Consider the following 19,320-nt stretch of genomic DNA (forward strand, 5'->3'; position numbering starts at 1 on the left):
CAGTGTCAGATTTCATTTTCTTGGGCTCCAAAATCACTGCAGACAGTGACTGCAGCCACAAAATTAAAAGGCACTTGCTCCTTGGAAGAATCAGTTCAGTCAGTCATGTCTGACTCTTTGAGACCCCATGGACTGCAGCACACCATTCTTCCCTGTCCGTCACCAACTCCCAGAGCTTACTCAAACCCATGTCCATCGAGTTGGTGATGCCATCCAACCATCTCATCCTCTGTAGTCCCCTTCTCCTCCTGCCTTCAATCTTTCCCAGCATCAGGGTCTTTTCAAATGAGTCAGTTCTTCACATTAGGTGGCCAAAGTACTGGAGCGTCAGCTTCAGCATCAGTCCTTCCAATGAATATTCAGGACTGATTTCCTTTAGGATGGACTGGTTTGATTTCCTCGCAGTACAAGGGACTCTCAAGAGTCTTCTCTAGAACCAACAGTTCAAAAGCATCAATTCTTTGGTGCTCAGCTTTCTTTATAGTCCAACTCTCACGTCCATACATGAATACTGGAAAACCAATAGCTTTGACTAGACAAACCTTTGCCGGCACAGTAATGTCTCTGCTTTTTAATATGCTATCTAGGTTGGTCATAGCTTTTCTTCCAAGGAGCAAGTGCCTTTTAATTTCGTGGCTGCAGTCACCATCTGCAGTGATTTTGGAGCCCAAGAAAATAAAGTCTCTCACTGTTTCCACTGTTTCTCCATCTATTTGCCATGGAGTGATGGGACGGGATGACATGATCTTAGCTTTTTGAATGTTGAGTTTTAAGCCAGCTTTTTCACTCTTCTCTTTCACTTTCATCAAGAGGCTCTTCAGTTCCTCATCACTTTCTGCCATAAGGGTGGTGTCATCTGCATATCTGAGGTTATTGATATTTCTCCCGGAAATCTTGATTCCAGCTTGTGCTTCATTCAGCGCAGCATTTTGAATGATGTACTCTTCATATAAGTTAAATAAGCAGGGTGACAATATACAGCCTTGACGTACTCCTTTCTCAATTTGGAACCAGTCTGTTGTTCCATATCCAGTTCTAACTGTTGCTTCTTGACCTGCATACAGATTTCTCAGGAGGCAGGTAGGGTGGTCTGGTATTCCCATCTCTTTAAGAATTTTCCACAGTTTGTTGTGATCTACAAAGGCTTTGGCGTAATCAATAAAGCAGAAATAGATGTTTTTCTGGAACTCTGCTTTTTCTATGATCCAATGGATATTTGGAAGGATAGCTATGACAAAAAAAAGCAGAGACATCACTTTGCCAACAAAGGTCAGTATAGTCAATGCTACAGTTTCTCCAGTAGTCATATATGGATTCGAGAGTGGGACTATCAAGAAGGCTGAGCACTGAAGAATTGATGCTTTTGAACTGTGGTGTTGGAGAACACTCTTGAGAGCCCCTTGGACAGCAAGGAGATCAAACCAGTCAATTCTAAAAGAAATCAACCCTGAAAATTCACTGGAAGGACTGGTGCTGAAGCTGAAGCTCTAACACTTTGGCCACCTGATGTGAAAAGCTTACTCATTGGAAAAGACCCTGATGCTGGGGAAATCTGAGAGTGGGAAGAGAAGTGGGCAGCAGACAATGAGATGGTTGGATGGCATCACTGACTCAATGGACATGAGTTTAAGCGAACTCTGGGAGATAGTAAAGGACAAGGAAGCCTAGCGTGCTGCAGTTCATGGGGTCACAAAGTGTTGGACACAATTTACGACTGAACAACAATATCCTATGAGAAAGGATTTCACAAGGAAAAAAAATTTTCCATTTCTTTAACTTCATTTTTCTTTAACTTTTTAAATCTATATGAGATGATGGATGTTCACTAAACTCATTGTGGTAATCATTTCACTAGGTATGTAAATCAATTATGCTATTTACCTTAAATTTACACAGCAATGCATGTCCATTAAATCTCAATAAAACTGTAACACTAAGTAAAAATTAAAAATAAACAGCAGAGTATGTGGCATGATCCCTTTTCAATGAAAAACATAAAATTCTAATATATGAATAGAAAAAATCTGGTTATAAATGTGAACAATGTTCTCTCTAGAGAGAAGGAATGTTCACTTTGGACATTATACATTTTGGGTAGAGTCCGATTATTTCATAAGACACGTATATCAGAGAGATACAAAGATTTTTTTTAAGAGACTCCGGGGCTGGGACTTCCCTGGTGGCCCAGTGGGTAAGACTCTGTGTGTCCACTGCAGGGGGCATGGCTATCCCTCATCAGGGAACTAAGATCCCACATGCCCTGAAACCGGAAAAAGAAAAAAGAGAGTACCATACCAAAGTGAGAAAATGGTTCAGAATGAACACAAACACATTCATAATAGAACACACAATTTCAGAGTTAGAATAACTTTACAAATAAAGAAACAAGAACATCAAAATTTTAAACTTTTGTACTGCAAACAAAACCATCCGGAAAGTGAAAAGACAACCTACAAGATGGGAAAGTATATCTGCATGTCATATATCTGATAAAGGACTTGTATCCAGAACATATAGACGTCTTACAACTCAACAATAAAAAGACAAATAACCCAACTAAAAGATGGGCAAGGAATCTAAACAGACCCTTCAAAGACCTACAAATGGTCACTCAGCACATGAAAAGATGAGCGACACTAGTAGGAGTCACAAGAGAAATGCAAATCAAAAACCACAAGGAGCAACCACTTCACAGTGGATGATTAGATCAAAAGGAAAGAAAATAACAAGTTTCAGTGTGCATGTGGAAAAACTGGAAGCTTCATACACTCCTACTAGGAATGCAAAATGGTGCACCCATTTTAGAAAACAGTTTGGCAATTCCTCAAAAAGATAAACATGGAATGTTTATGATGCAGAAATTCCACTTCTTGGGCATATATGCCCAAAGTATATGTCCAAGAGAAATGAAAACATATGTCCACACAAAAATTTGTACACAGATGTTCATAACAGCACTGTTCATATTAGTCAAAAAGTGGAAAAATGCAAATGTCATCAATTCATGGATGTACAGAATGCAATATATTTTGTACAATGGAATATCATTCAGCCATAAAAAGGAAGGAAATTCTGACATATGCTACAACATAGATGAAACTTGAAGACATGTTATATGAAAGCAGCTAGACACAAAAGGCCATATGTGATAAGATTCTATATATATGACATGTCCAGAATGGGAAAATCTATAGAAACTGATTAGTGATTGATTAGAGCACGAGGAGAGAGGTGGAAGACATGAACAGTGACTACTAATGGGTGGCTTCTTCTAAGGGGAATGAACATGTTCTAAAATGGCTTGTGATGATGGGTACACAACTTTGTGAATAGGCTAAAAGCAATGAACTGAGTGAACTGTACAGCATGTGAATTATATCTCAATAAAGCCACAGAAAACATAGATACGTTAAAAAGAAAGTGGAAGCCCCATGAGGTTAAGTGATGTGCCCAAAGAAAACTGCCAGGCTAGTGAAACCTGAAACTGGAAACACGTGGACTGACTCCCGCAGCAATGGACAGCTTCCTTACTGCAACTGACTGGCCAAAAAGGTTCCCCAAAGAGCCGGAAAAGCAGAAAACACTGCTACTAGCATAACGAAAGGAAGAGAACGTTAGGTAACACAACTGAAATGTTGTTTTCAAATTTTATTTATTTTTTTTGTTTTGTTTTCAAATTTTAATGTGACTCCAAAATGGTTTCTTGGCCTAAAAAAATCTAACAGCCACTGATAGAAGAGGTTGTGACTCAGTGTAACAGTGCCCCTTTTACTAGGAGCTCAATTAGAGCAGGGCACGGGATGCAGCTGCTGGCTGAAAAGGAAGAAGGAAAATGAGATCAGAAGAGGGACGAGAGGCTGAAATCACCAGCCACTCTTCTGCATATGTCAAAGAGGTTAGTGAGTAACAATGCTTTAAACAAGTTTTATTCAGGGGCGGGGGGCGGGCAGAGGGGCTGTAAAATCCTATACAGAGATCCGAAAGTATCATCTGAAAATTGAATTACCTCCCCGAATTACTATACACATATAAGATATTTAGGTATAATGAACAGGGTCTCTCTGCAGCTGACTTGGACACAAAGATCATTGCTGGAATACAACTGCCCCATTTGACAAAAATAACAATATCACTGTTGATGTAGAAATGGAAAGTAAGCCAAGAACATACCATCACTAAAAACATTATTTCAAGGGTTTAAAAAAAGAAAAATGAGCTACCAAAAAAAAATCATCTATTGTCAGAACATTGCTTATGCAACATTAGAACATTCTGACAGAAGGAAAGGACAACAGGAGGCAGGAAGCAGAAAGCAAGAAGAAATCCTGCAGGTGCCCAACTAACCCTAACAAGAAACAGCTCTGAGCCTGCCTTCCACAATAACAATCTTGTTCCCCTGGTACATGAACCAAGATTTCTCTCGCCAGGAACAGAAAACAACTGACTACATGAAAATGTCAGCTTGTTCCATGGAACACTACACTGGCAGCGAACAGATACAAAGCTTTCAAACGACAAAGTTTTGGCTGTTTCCTCACCAAATTTTTAACATCGTTGGCCCATAGTCAAATTCAGTCCAGTTTATGCAAACTCTTAACACAAGTGGACAAAAATACCATGCTGGAGAAGACACTATAAATAAAAGATTCTATAAAATATCTTGTTCTCAGATTTCTAACAATTTGGCTCATTTATAATTATAAAATTTGTATAGACGCTCTCTTAACCCACCACCATCTCTCAACCAACCTGAAAAAAATAACTGATGCTTCCCCTTCCTTCTGTAAAATAACAAGCCCCAGCAATGCAAACCAGCCTCAAATTAATAGCCACTCATTCTAATCCTGGATATTTTTCCTGGTCCCATCCATTAAGTTGCATGCTTACCAAGAATTAATTGTTTTTTTCCCAAATCTATTTATCCAATTGCTCTTGTTATTACAGCTATGCAATTTAATTAGCTATATAAACTGATGAGAAACCCAGGAGAAAAAAAGACATGCTTCTTTGAAAATTAGGCTGAATGTTTAAAATGACTTGGTAAAGTCACATTACATGTGGATGCATGGATGTTCAGTTGCTAAGTCATGTCCAACTCTTTGCAACTCCATAGACTGCAACACAGCAGGCTTCCCTGTCCTTCACTGTCTCCCGGAGTTTGCTCAAACTCCATTAAGTCGATGATGCCATCCAACCATCTCATCCTCTGTCGCTTCCTTCTGTTCTCAATCTTCCCCAGCATCACGGTCTTTTCCAATAAATCAGCTCTTTACATCAGATGGCCAAAGTACTAGAGCTTAAGCATCAATCCTTTCAATGAATATTCAGGGCTGAATCCCTTTAGGATTGACTGGTTTGATCTCCTTGCTGTCCAAGCAACTCTCACGAGTCTTCTCCAGCACCACAGTTCAAAAGCACCAATTCTTCAACACTCAGCCTTCTTTATGGTTCAACTCTCACATCTGTACATGACTACTGGAAAAACCATAGCTTTGACTACCTGGTCCCTTATCAGCAAAGTGACGTCTCTGCTTTTTAATACACTGTCTAGGTTTGTCATAGCTTTTCTTCCAAGGAGAAAGCATCTTTTAATTTCACGGCTGCAGTCACCATCTGCAGAGATTTTGGAGCTTAAGAAAATAAAGTCTCTCACTTTTTCCATTGTTTCCCTGTTTCTTAGTCATGAAGTGATAGGACCCGATGCCATGATCTTTGTTTTTTGAATGTTGAGTTTTAAGCCAGCTTTTTCATTCTCCTCTTTCACATTCATCAAGAGGCTCTTTAGTTCCTTTTCACTTTCTGTCATTAGAGTGGTGTCATCTGCATATCTGAAGTTGCTGACATTTCTCCTGGCAATCTTGATTCCAGCTTGTGATTCATCCAGCCCAGCAATTCGCACTATGTACTCCACACAGAAGTTAAATAGAAGATACACAGCCTTGATGTACTCCTTTCCCAATTTTGAACCAGTCCATTGTTCCATGTCTGGTTGTTGCTTCTTGAGCTGCATACAGGTTTCTCAAGAGGCAGGTAAGGTGCTCTGGTATTCCCATGGCTCTTTAAGAATTTTCCAGTTTGTTGTGATCCACACAGTCATAGGCTTTAGCGTAGTCAATGAAGTAGAAGCAGATGTTTTTCTGGAACTCTCTTGCCTTTTCTATGAGCCAACAGATCTTGGCAATTTGATCTCTGGTTCCTCTGCCCTTTCTAAATCCAGCTTGTACATCCGGAAGTTCTCAGTTCACGTACTGTCAAAGCCTAGCTTGAAGGATTTTGAGCATTACCTTGTTTTTTTTTTAATGCAACAAGCGTAAAAGATGGGGACAAGAGGGAGAGAGAATCAAAAACTCAAGAAAGAGTCTATGTTCAAAATGCTTCACAAAATGCCTTTAAATTGCTACTCTGCTTTTAAAAAGCAAAACAAAACTGGAAATCATAAATGATGAACTATGGGTATGTTTAACACAAATAAGATGGCAGAACTCTAATCAAGATATCAATATACAGAGAAAGGCTTATAGCAGAAGATTAGCAAACACGTTTCTTAGACAAACTGCAAAAAAAAAGTGGGGAAATCTATAAAGTAAAATAAATAATTATTTTAAAAAATATAAAACTTAAGGGACATCAATCAATTATAAAGTATGGACTTTATTTAGACCCTGATTCAAATAAACAAGTCATTAACAAAGAAAAAAAACTAAATGTATGTGTATATATATTGTATATATATGACAATCAGAGAAATTTTAACACTAATTTGATACTTAATGACATCAGGGAATTATTGTTAATTGTTTTAGGTAGGATAATAGTACTGGGTTATGTTTTTTTTGAAAAAGAATCCTCTTCTATTTAGAGATACATGCCAAAACATTTACAGACGAAATAAGATTCTGGGAATTGCTTCAAAATAAACTAGGGAGAAAAGAGAGGCTGGAAGTAATATGTGCGAAAGACTGACCGTGAGGTGATTAACTGCTTTTAGTGGGTGGTAGGTTAATGAGGGGTTCATCATATGATTCTTTTTACTTTTGCTTACATTTGAAATTTTCCATAATGAACACTTTTTTAAAAAGACTAGTGGATTAATGCATATTTATATTTTAAATTAAAATAAAATATTAAAAGTATATATGTATCATTATTTCTGACTTCCCTGCTTCATTCATTTCTTTCCCCTAATTAAGAAAATCATAACCCAAACTTATTGTATTAAAGGCCTTCTACTGGAAATAAAAGGGCATATTGTCAGATGCCCAAAATACAGCAGTGGGTACACCCAAACACTATAAGAACAACAGTCCATATGGCCCAATTACCATTGAAAACCTCTTAAATAACACACAAAGTACAGTAAGTACAACAAATTCAGACATAATAAGACTGGTGCATCACCACATTTATTCACATAATTATTTCCTTTATCACCTTTTTACCATTAACAAATAAAAGAGAGGAGTAATTTACAATTTTCATCAATCTCAGAAATTCTCCCTCTGGTCTACCAAAAAAGTTATTTAAAAATCAAAGATTCAGGTAATCAGAATCTCTTTCTCATCAACCTTTCTTCTTGCCTTCAACAGCTCCTCCAATTTAAGTTTATACCTCTTTGTGAAAGATCAGGAGAGAATGATGATTCACAAAAACCAACTTAAAAGATTAGAGTCACACTTTTCTCCTTCCTCAGCCAGGTCTGGTTCAGAACAACAACCAGGCAGTAGCTCCAGCCCTCTTTTAGTGGATTCTACATCTATCACCCAAGGTTTACAGGTGCAGCAGGGAGTAACAGCCCTGCCTTCCAAGAAAACAAACCCAGAAGAGGAGACAATAAAGAAAAAAAAACTTCTGGTGGGCTAACCCTGGCACAGCCTTTCTGGAAAGCAATGTGCCAATATATGTATCAGGTGTCTTAAAAGCATGTATATTCTCTCACCAATAATTTCAAATCCAACGATCTATCTTGAGCAAAAAGCAGAAATGCATCAAAGATTCATACATAAAAATGGTCACCACAGCAAATTTCTAACAGTGAAAAACTGGGAAGAACCTTAAAATATGAAAAAGGTCAAAAAATAACAGCAATCATACAATGGCAAAGGTCCATATACAAAGGTCCTTCTAGTCAAAGCTGTGGTTTTTCCAGTAGTCATGTACGGATGTGGGAACTGGACCACAAAGAAGGCTGAGCACTGAAGAACTGATGCTTTCAAACTGTGATACTAGAGAAGACTCACTGGAAGGACTGATGCTGAATCTGAAGAAGCTCCAATACTTTGGCCACCTGATGCAAAGCGCCAACTCACTGGAAAAGACCCTGATGCTGGGAAAGATTGAGAGCAGGAGGAGAAGGGAGCGACAGAGGATGAGATGGTTGGATGACATCATCAACTCAATGGACATGAGTTTGAGCAAATTCCAGGAGATGGTGAAGGACAGGGAAGCCTGGTGTGCTGCAGTCCATGAGGTCGACAAGAGTTGGACACAACCGAGAGACTGAACAACCACAACGATACAATGGCAAAGTACACATCCATTAAAATTGATGTCTACAAATAGTTTCAAATGATGAGAAAATACCTATAATGATATGGGGGAGGAATAAAATAGAGTATCAGTATGATCCTAATTATATACTGCAAAAAATTAATAACTATTGCCTGTGGGTGACAGGATGACGGGTGATTTTTTTCCTTCTGCTTCTTTATAAGTTTCCCCAATTATAACTGGGAAAAAAATAGAGCAAGGTGGTAGAAGAGAGCCCGTAATAATAAGCAATTGGGTTGAAATAAGACAATTTACACTCCAGACCTCTTGTAGTCCACCTCTATCAGGTCTGAGCTGCAAGCATTCAACTGTTCCTTTAACTGAACACTTTGCCCACTCCAAGAAGAATAACACTTATCCTCTTGTCTTCCAGTATCAGTAGTTGCTACTTTTTGCCTACAGATAACACAAAAAATACTACAAATATCATATATTAATGCATATATATGGAATCTAGGAAGACTGTATGGATGAACCTATTTGCAGGGCAGCCATGGAGACGCAGACATAGAGAAAAGTCTTATGGACACGGGCAGCGGGGAGGAAGGAGAGGGTGGGACAAAGGTGCGTATACACTCCCATATATAAAACAGATAATGAATGGGAATTTGCCATATGACTCAGGGAACTCAAACCAGGGCTCTGTGACAACCCACAGGGATGGGAAGGGATGGGAGCTGGGAGGGAGGTTCAAAAGGGAGGGGACATATATATACCAATGGCTGACTCATGTTGATGTATTCTGAAAGTCGCTCAGTCGTGTCCAGCTCTTTGCGAGCCCATGGACTGTATAAGTCCATGGAATTCTCTAGGCCAGAAGACGGGAGTGGGCAGCCTTTCCCTTCTTCAGGGGATCTTCCCAACCCAGGGAGCGAACTCAAGTCTCCCACTTTACAGGCGGATTCTTTACCAGCTGAGCCACAAGGGGAACCCAAGAATACTAGAGTGGGTAGCTGATCCCTTCTCCAGTGGATCTTCCCAACCCAGGAAACGAACCGGGGTCTCCTGCATTGCAGGTGGATTCTTTACCAACTGAGCTATCAGGGAAGCCCGATGGTGATGCATGGCAGAGGCCAACACAATGTAGTGAAGCAATTATCCTTCCATTCAAAATAAATAATTTATTTTTTAAAAATATACTACTTGAATTAATTCATTAAAGGTAAAGCCCAATAAAAGTGACTCCCTGAAATTAAGGACCGGGGACAGAAAAATACTAGTTGCTTTAATCAGATCACTTAGTATAAAGAACAAGTGGGAACCCCAGCAAACAGTATGAAGTTACTTCAGGAAATGCCAGCAGTAGAAGACAGACAGGTGGGTCTGCAAAGAAAAGCTCCAAGGCAGAAGAGGAAAAACAAGGCGCTGGCTGACTACACTGACTGCACCCGTGGGACCTTCTCAAGGCAGCAACCCACGGGGAGCCTGGGTATGAAAGAACTTTCCCCTCAAAATAAGGGACTTAAGTTGCAGGATTTAGTGAAATTATACTGAACTTATTAATAATGAAAGTTTGAAATATGCCGAAAATAACTTGCCCAGAAAGGTGGTAAAATCTCTTTACCTAGAGATTTGTGAGAAAAAAGTAGAAAATTACTTTCCTTTAACATCTTAACTGGAAATAGAAAATTTCAGTAATAAAACTCTAAGATGCATTAAGAGTATTAAAAAAATTAAGTCAGATCTCTCTTTTTTTTTAATCCTTACATTTATTCCCTAAATGAATATTTACCAGCATCATAGTAGGCACTGGACATACAGCAGCAAACAACAACTTAAAATGCCTGCCCTCATGGAGGTGACATTCAGTTATCACAGTGTGTGTGCCTCCTAACAAGCCCTAAAAGTTAGGTATTTTCTTCTTTTAAATTTTAAGTAAAATGATTTTTAGACATTTCGAGCATGTGGCAACACTGCCAGAAAACAAAGAGCACCTAGCGTTTGGACTGATCGAGAGAAGCCCTTAATAAATATTAGACACAAAACTAACAAAACTGCGTGCATGAGGCACTGGGGTGGCAGGAAGACAACTTCGCTACATACAAGTCTGCACTTTTTTAATTTTGTGCCATATATCATTCCTTCCTAGTTTTTGATAAACAATTTTTCAAAAGTTTATTGGCTGGCTGGATGGAATGAATTAAATGAAAATCTTCTCCAAAAATTCAGTCTCAAGAAATGTGCTAAGGTAGCCTAAAATTTTGCATTCAAGTTTTCTGGAGGGAGCAAAGAGAAGTAAAGCATACTACTGGTAAGTACAGACTGAAACTAGCTGAAACTAGGCAGAAATTTGAGGATTTCTCAGAAATTCCAAACCAAAACCTAAATATAGTTTAAGATAACTGGCCAAAAGTATCCAGCTGAGTGAGCCCAGCCTACACAGTGGAGCTTAAACAGGCAATGGGTTTGAGTCTCCTTCCTTTTCAGTTTCTGGGAAAGGAGGCTGAATATTTGCAATCTGATTGCTAAGTCTCTGAGACAGTAAATTCTGAGATGAAATACTTACCAGTGTGGCTAAAGACTCCTGGTCTACCGTGGATCACATACCTCCTAAACAGAAGTATGTTCCTAACATAACTATGCCACGGTTCATCCAACAGTTTTATCCTCAGCTGATGGAATTTTTAACTCTAAATAGATCCAAAAGAAACTCTTTCAAGCTAATACATCCAAAACCATTGAGGGCTTCTCAAAGACACTGCCAAAGCCATTTATTTAACAAGTATTTATTACCTTGGAACAAAAGTCCATGAGAGTTCTAATTTTCATCCTCTGGATGTTATCAGTTATCCATAGACGGTATGACTATACTATTATGCCAGAAGGGACCAGTCTGCTCACTGTTAGAAAGGAAAAGGCAGGGACTCACCTGATGGGTGAGATCATTCACCTGTAGAACAGGCCAGCGCTTTCGGATCAGAAATTAGAACCATGTAAGGGCAGCTCTACATAAATGGCCCTCTTGGTCCTCACCTGTATCATCAATGTATGTATCTTGGTGACTAGTTCTCTTCATGAGTTATAAGATGGGATCATCCCCTGGAAACTGGTAGTGATCTGGTAAATAGAGAGTCCATCTAAGAAAGGTACCTTCAAAGACAGACCAGACCAACCCAACACAGCAAAAGTATAATTACTCATATTCCCTGGGTGTGAGCTAGATATAGTGGCAAAAGAAAACTATATAAGGCAGACTGTGTTTATGGTCATTGCTTTTTCTGTGCTTCTTTACTCTCTTTTTACTTCTTCAGCATTTGTTAAGTCTTTACTGAATTTGTTACAATACTGTTTCTATGTTTATTGGTTGTGAGGTATGTGGGATCCTAACTCCCTGACCAGGGACTGAACCCACATCTCCTGTGTCTCCTGCATGGCAGGTGGATTCTTTACTGGCTGAGCAAAGTCTGAGATTCTAAATTCTGTTAAGTCCAACTTTCCAGACTCTGAAAAAAAGAGTTGGAATAGAACATCAAAGATCTTTTTTAGTGCTCCCCAAATCGACAACTATTTGTTAGCTGATCATGTTTACTTTGTATGTAAAATGTATGACATTCTCTTATAGTGTGAAAGAACAGAAGTTGTCCCCTATCTGAAGAAATGAATCAGGAGAAGCTGTTTTACCCTAAGCCATAAAATATCCAAAATGAGGTTTTTAAGACATAAGTTAGATAACGTCAGTGCTCTGCCTTGATATCCCCTGAGGTCAATCCCTTATTTTATACCCAATTCCATAAAATGGCCTGTAAGACCCGTATGATCTGGCCCCTATCTAACCTTCTGATCTCAATTCCTCACCATCCCTTCTGTCACTGACTAAGCTCTTAGGCATCCTGACCTTGGGTCTAAACTTTAGACAAACCAAGTTCATTTCTACCCAAAGGCTGCTGCACGTGCCATTCCTTCTTCCTAATCTTCCCAAGCTGGCTCTTTCTCATTATTCAGGTAATCAGCTCAAATATCACCACCCTGAAAAGGCCTTCCCTGACACTCGATCTGAAGCAGCACCCTGCCCCAGACACTCTCTAGCCCATTTATTTTTTTCATAGTATTTGTCACTATATAAAGTTATTTGTTTACATGCTTCTCATCTGTCTCCTCCCATAAGAAAATAAGTTCCAAGAAGGCAACAGCTTTTTTCTCTCTCATTCATGGGGTACTCAAGAGCCAGAGTAGAACCTGGCACAAAATTTGCTTTCAGTAAATACCTGCTGAATGAATGAATGGATAACAGAAAAGTCCCATTACTATGCAGAGAGGTTTTAGGTGTTTTTTAGACTTACAGAGACACTGGTAGAAAGAACGCATATCTTTTTCTTTCCAGAGCATCCATTTTGTTCTCTTTTATGCCAGGAACTAGAAAACATTAGCCAGACTGATGCCTAGAAAATGAAAACAGCACTTCTGGCACCAAAATAACTAGTCTGGGCACCTCTGGCTTGAGCCAGATCTCTGACTTTCTAGGGAGCTGGCACCAAAGTCAAAATGTTAAACAGCTTTGATGCTGAAAGTGGAATGCTGGTATTCTGACTCTGGAGAAACTAGTCCAAATCATTCTTAGCTCTTCACAATGTCTCAACAAATCTCTATCAGAATGAAGTAAGTCATCTTTTAACAGTCATTTCTAGATTATCCAGAGATGGAACTATTCTCCTCCAACGTAACTAATATTCATCTTTAATTTCAATTTCTTTTTGACATAATTCTCTTTTCTATTTACTCATGAATCTTGTTTTCAGCCTTCTAACGAGCACAAGCATCATCCTTAGAGTAAAAACAATACTATTAGCCCACTCTGAGTTGTTCTTCTCATGGAAATGAGTGCGCTGGACCGCAAGGCACACAAATGTGTCCTAGCTGATCAGTATTTGGAATGGGGTCATGGGGCAAAATGTTTTCTCTGCGTAATATCTAAAGTTAAGAATCCTGACCTTGGCCTTCTAAGCAGCACACTCTGCACCCAAGTGCAAATGTGTCCTTAGGCTTGTAGGAATATTTCTTCACACTCTCCATTAAATTTAAGGAGTTCTCTGGAGGAAACACTGCAAACTCTGCTCTGTCACCAATGTGACAAAGTGTAGCTATACAAACACCCTGAGTATTCCAGGCAAACCAAATAAAAGCCAGTATTAGCCACAGTTTTCATTAGACAAGTCTCATAAGTGTTTGAAAAATTTAATGGGAAATTATGTTTTAAATGTCAATTTCATGAAATTAGCCCAAAGTCCACAGGAATTAAATCTACTCTCTCAAAGAGGCACCTGAAATAACAGCAAACTATTTTTTTACACTGAAATCACATCATCAGGATAACATCTACCTACACAAAACAAATGACACGTGCAATCATGAACTGTTCCAAAAGGGGTGAAAAGCAAACAAAGGGAACTATATGTTACTCATCTTTGTTCCAACAGTATCTGATGATGATGATGAAGACGGTGATAACACTTACCACATGCCTACTAGGTGCCAGGCTCATTTGTTTCTCAAAGTTTCACATATATTATTTTATTTAATCTTCATAACACCCTAATTTGTGAGCAAAGTATTGATACTATTGTCATCTCATTTTATACATGAAGAAATCCAAGCACAGACAGGTTAAATTACTGTAACCTACCAGGCTCCTCCGTCCATGGGATTCTCCAGGCAAGAATACTGGAGGGGGTTGCCGTTTCCTTCTCCAGGGGATTTTCCTGACCCAGGGATTGAACCCGGGTTTCCCACCTTGCAGGCAGACGCTTTAACCTCTGAGCCACCAGGGAAGCCCATTAATTAGCAGAAGATCCAAACCCAGCCAGTCCCATCCAAAGCTCAAGTTCTTCCCACAAACCAATAAACACGCAAGTGATGTACATTTATTAAAATACAGTTTTAAAGTATCTGACCAATGGCTTTTATAGTCATGGATACTTTCTTTTTAATGCATACAAAATATACCTACTCTTTGTTCCCATTCATCCAGCCAGTGAAGGTATAATTAGGCACAGGCAACCCACTATAAACAACTGACAGTAGAAAGTCTTTTTTTTTTAAATCTTCTAAATATTTCATAGTGTCCTACCAAAAGAAGAGGACCAGAGATCTTAAACCGAGGCTCCTCCACAAAAGGGAACTCAAAGAATGTGGGACAAAGACAGCCAGGGTGAGCTGCTGACCAGAGTATGTCACAGACGCACATTCTCTCCTGGTAACTGCTCTGCAGTGGCGCTGTGAGCACTGCAGTGCTGCCAATATTAAGTCTGAGCTCATGAATGCCGTGCTGCAAAAGTCACCAACAACACAACAGAACAGGAAAATATTTCCTGTTCTCTACTTCTTTTATTCATCCCAAGGTCCTGATCTAGGAGGTTGGAGAGTTAACAAAATTCGGGAAAGGGCCAGCTTTACCACTTATTGTTGGACGGAGCATGGTAGCTTGGTCAAAACATAAAGTTTACTTTAGCCTCTTAGTCTGTGTAAGGTAGTGTGTGTAAGAAAAGATGACCATAAATATTTCTCTAATGTTCAGAGAACACCTACTACCTAACCTCTTTCAACCAACACAAATATCATCTGAATTACCTGAGTCTGATGGTTATACATGGCTACAGGAAAAACCCAGACCATTCAGTGGCTGACAGGGAACAGAAAGAAAAAAAAAAATCACATACCTCTAAAAGATAAAACAAACAAATGAACAAAAAGATACATTCTGAAAACAGAAGAGGGGAAAAAAAATAGGTGACTCTCTTTGGTTCCAAGTTACCTGACTGCAGAAGTAAGACAGACGCTGCAGTGCACAGGAAAAAAACCTCTCTACCTGAGTAACTGAACAGCAGCTTCTGCAGCTGCCAATACCCAGGCACCTTCCTCGCCATTATATAACCCAACCCTGGCCTTAATAGGCCATCACGCCGTATGTCAACAGTTGTTAGACACATCTGAGCTGCAAGCATCTGAGAAACCTTTCCAAAGTGGATTCAGATAAGCAAGAAGCAGGCCAAAATATGTTCATCATTTACCCAGAGCACATGACAACTCCTTGTGAATTAAGCTTCACGTGTGTCGGCAGAGTAATTTAAGCAGGGAAAGAGAGGGTGCCTGTAACTACGAAATTGCACACTGCTACAGAAACACAAATGAGTGCTGGTGTGGTCCCGTCACACATGCAACTCATTGTCCAAGCCATTTCAGCCTCATTCAAGATTTTGAATATTTCCATACATAGGAATTGCATAACTGCCGACCACAAATGATCAAAGATAAAAACCAACATAAACAGTGACACCCGTTTATAAACAAGCTGATGTTTAAAATGCTGCAGTCCTAAAGGATACCAACAACTTAGAGAAAAACTTAGACACACACACACACTGGAAAATTAGAAAGCGGGCAGACCAGCCATAATTAGCCACTGGCTTTGCTGACTACTGAAGATAGAAATGTCTCCATTATGTATAAAGCCAAGAATCAACTGTTTGCGATTACATTTACAAAAACATTGAACCCTCTGTCCCAGATTTTTTTAATCATTATTTTGGTGTATCCAAGGGCTGGGGGATACAGAATTCTTTAAATCATAGATACCATAAACCAGGCAGCCAATTAAGTTCACAGAGTCCATCCCCCAGAGGTCAGAGGAAAATAATCACAGAAGCCCAAGTGATTACTTAGGTGGGAGGGGGAGGGTGTGGAAAAGGAAATACCAAAACAAGGAATGAGGCTGGAACAATTAGAGCTGTTTGTAAACATAAATTTGTCTGGGCTAAATGTAAACACAATAGGAAACACTCGGAGGGGCAGGGATGCACCAAAGTCTTAGTTCAGCCTACTCCGTGTCAGGGTCTGAGGGTAGTGTCAGGAAACCTTGGACTCTGGTATCTCATTCAGCTCAGACCTGCAGACTTGAGGCCCTCTGATAAAAACTGAAAAAAAAAAAAAGAAAAAAAGGCCGAAGGGGGCCCCCCCAAGAGGAAGTGAAACTGACCAATCAATTTTCCACAGCCACCCACCCACCCCACAACCCTGGTAAGAAGGGCCCTTTAGAGTCTGACAGAAAAGAGGGAAAAAGGAACTTCGGGTAGTGAGAGGGAGAGAAGGCAGAGATCAGTCACTGCCTTCTGAAAACAAGAGATTGCCATACAAGCCAAAACAAGGACCAAAGACTGGGCTGAGGAGGTGAGGGGAATTGATGTGGCTTTGGTAGGAAGCAGCAGCAGCTGTAAGGGTTCTTCATCGAGCTGAGGGAAACACAAATTGCAGTTTTAAATATAATGAATGACTTCACCGAAAGTGTTCATTCAAGTGAGAGATGGAGCAAAGAAAGAAATCTGAAGTATAAATGGGTTCTGGGAGTCCTATCCAAACCAAGCAGTTCCTCCTGGTGTCTTCGATGCCAAGACTCCCAATGAAGAAGGCCACAGGAAAGAACTAACCATATCTCCTCCAAAAACGAATTTTGTAGGCAAAATTTTAAACGGGTACGATATGGCTTCCTAATTGACCTTGCCAATTTCACCACCACTGCTCCACAAATCCCTTGGGAACCAAAGGGCCCAATGAGCCTCCGGATTCTTCACACACCTCCCCAGTCTCCAGGCCCCCTCCTCACCACTGACAACCCACCCTGGGTTCTGTGAACTGTATGGTTCTGGACCCTCCAACAACTAAATATAACCAGCAATCCAGTTCTCCCAAATTGTTTAACCCCTGATTATCTAGGGCCACCACAAAGCAGGGGTACCCCTGGGTCTCTGTTCCCTGACCCCTTTCCTGTGGAAAAGCAAAGTAATGTTTTTCCTCCTTATTTCCCCATTTTTTTCATCGCCTCCTCCAATAATCTTGTCTGTCCTCAGCCTCTCATTCCCACCATCTAGCAGTCTTGGGCGACCAAATGCTGACTGGTGCTGCTGTCATAAGGTACCAGATCCCTCATACCTCCCAGTACCTTGTACCCCCCCTCAAGACCCCAGCCATCCTTCTTCCCCTCAAAAGCCCACCTGTGTCAGTTTCACCCTTGTTTTCCCCCATCCTCCTGGTCCACATTTCCTATTCCCCTGCCCTCATTCCCGCAGGATTTCCTAATTTCTGGTTTCAGAGGCTTCTTAGCTTACTGTCTCCTGGCTCCGGGAGAGTTCCAAATGTCTTCTTTCTCGTCACCCCTGCTACGACCCTCCGCACAGCCCGGGGAGCCCCCTGCCCATCCCCGGCTCTCTAGTTGCCCAGGTCCCGGGGCTCAGTGGCTGCTCTGCGCCTCCTCTGCTGTGCAGTTACCCTCTCCCGGGCCCCCCGGTGCCCCCCGCCTCCTGCTCTCCCTCTCCTCACTCTTGCCCGATAACCCCCAACCCGCTTCCCCGGTCCCCAACGCACTCCCGAGCCCCGCTCGCGGCGCCGACCCCTCCACCTTGGTGTCGCGGGGCTCCCTTTCCCCCGCCACACTCGGACGGTCCCGGGCCGCGCAGCCCCGCCGCCGCCCGGTCCCGCCGCGCCACTACCTTGGCCTTAGTGACGAGGTGCGTGGCCCGCTTGACCACCGCGAAGTTGCCCTTGCCGATGGTGCGGTCGATCTCGTAGTAGCCGATGCGGGCAGGCACCGGCCCGCGGGAGGCCGGGGCTGGGGGACGCGGCGGGCCAGCCGCCGGGGGGACAGCAGCGGGGGCGGCCGGGGGTCCCGGGGCGGGCGGAGGCAGCAGGCGGCCGGCCGGCCCGGCTCCCCCCGCTCCGGCCCCGGCAGCCCCGCCAGCTCCGCTCGCCGCCGCCGCCGCCATCTTGTTGTGCAGTGAAACCTCCGGGGCCGCGGGGCGCGGGCGGGGGGGGGCGGGGGGAGAGGGGGCGGGGGGGGCGGGAAAAGAGGTGGGGGGGCGGCGGACGTCACTCCAGGAGGCGGAGCGCCCGCGCCGCCGGGGCCGGGAGCCATGGCAACCTGTCGTCACGTGCCGACGCGCGTCACTGCCCGGAGCCATGGCAACCATGACCTCACCGGCTAGCTCGACCTTCCCGCGTGGGCCGGGTTCCTCCCGCGCCGGCTCCCGGGTGCCCCCCTCCGGGGAGGAGACAGTGGGTACCGCAACTGTGCCAGCCAGTTCCAAGCCATCGCAGCGTTGCCCAAGTCGGGGGGTGCTTGTGCCTGACCCAAAACCTGCCCTCGATCCTCCCAGGAACTGCTAATGTCACCCCCTACTGTGACCTCTGTCCCAGTTCGGCAGTCACCCAGCCTCCTTTAAAGCAAAGTATTTCCTCATCATCAAAAATATTAGCACTGTCCCACTTTAGCCCTTGAGGCCCCAAAGGCAGGAACAACTACATTACTGAAGCAACTGTAACCAAGTCGGTAGCGAGGCTAGGGAATTCTTCAGTAAAATTCCTTCCTCTTACAACCTGGCACAGCCAATCTAATTGTCACCGAATGTAGAAGAATAGGGAAAGTAAGATTTGCGTGTTCAAGGGCGGAGAAACCAGCCCAAACACGCATTTCAGTCATTGGGTGGGTGAGGGCCAGATCAGGGACGTCATTTTCCTTCCTCCCACCTCTTCTCTGAACAATTCTATAGCTAGATGATTGTCAAAAAGTGCCTGCATCCTATTTCTGTCACTTGTAACACCCTGGTGAAGCAATGTGCGCATTGTCCAGTGAGTCACCCCATGGTTAAGGACGCTCGGTCTGTTGGACAAAATAAATAAGTAAATAATAAAATAAAAATTCCACCCCTACCAGCAACTCTCCAAGGACATTAAAGGTGATCAAATCAAATTCCAACAATAAATCTCATATCCCTTTTCTCTTCTCTGTTA

General features: G+C 42.0%; 1 protein-coding gene across 5 annotated transcripts in view; it reads right to left on the minus strand.

The window, feature by feature from the left end:
* SIK3 (SIK family kinase 3) overlaps nt 1-18,296 on the minus strand; it is a 263,445-nt gene extending 245,149 nt beyond the window's left edge. For all 5 annotated transcript variants that reach the window (XM_040258061.1, XM_040258064.1, XM_040258062.1 and 2 more), the window contains exon 1: nt 18,024-18,296. In XM_040258061.1, coding sequence (XP_040113995.1) covers nt 18,024-18,296 — 273 coding nt within the window. The remainder of the gene's footprint in view (nt 1-18,023) is intronic.
* Nucleotides 18,297-19,320: the final 1,024 nt, after the last annotated feature.

This window comes from Oryx dammah, unplaced genomic scaffold, assembly GCF_014754425.2.
Source record: "Oryx dammah isolate SB20612 unplaced genomic scaffold, SCBI_Odam_1.1 HiC_scaffold_17, whole genome shotgun sequence".
NCBI classification, from domain to species: Eukaryota; Metazoa; Chordata; class Mammalia; order Artiodactyla; family Bovidae; genus Oryx; species Oryx dammah.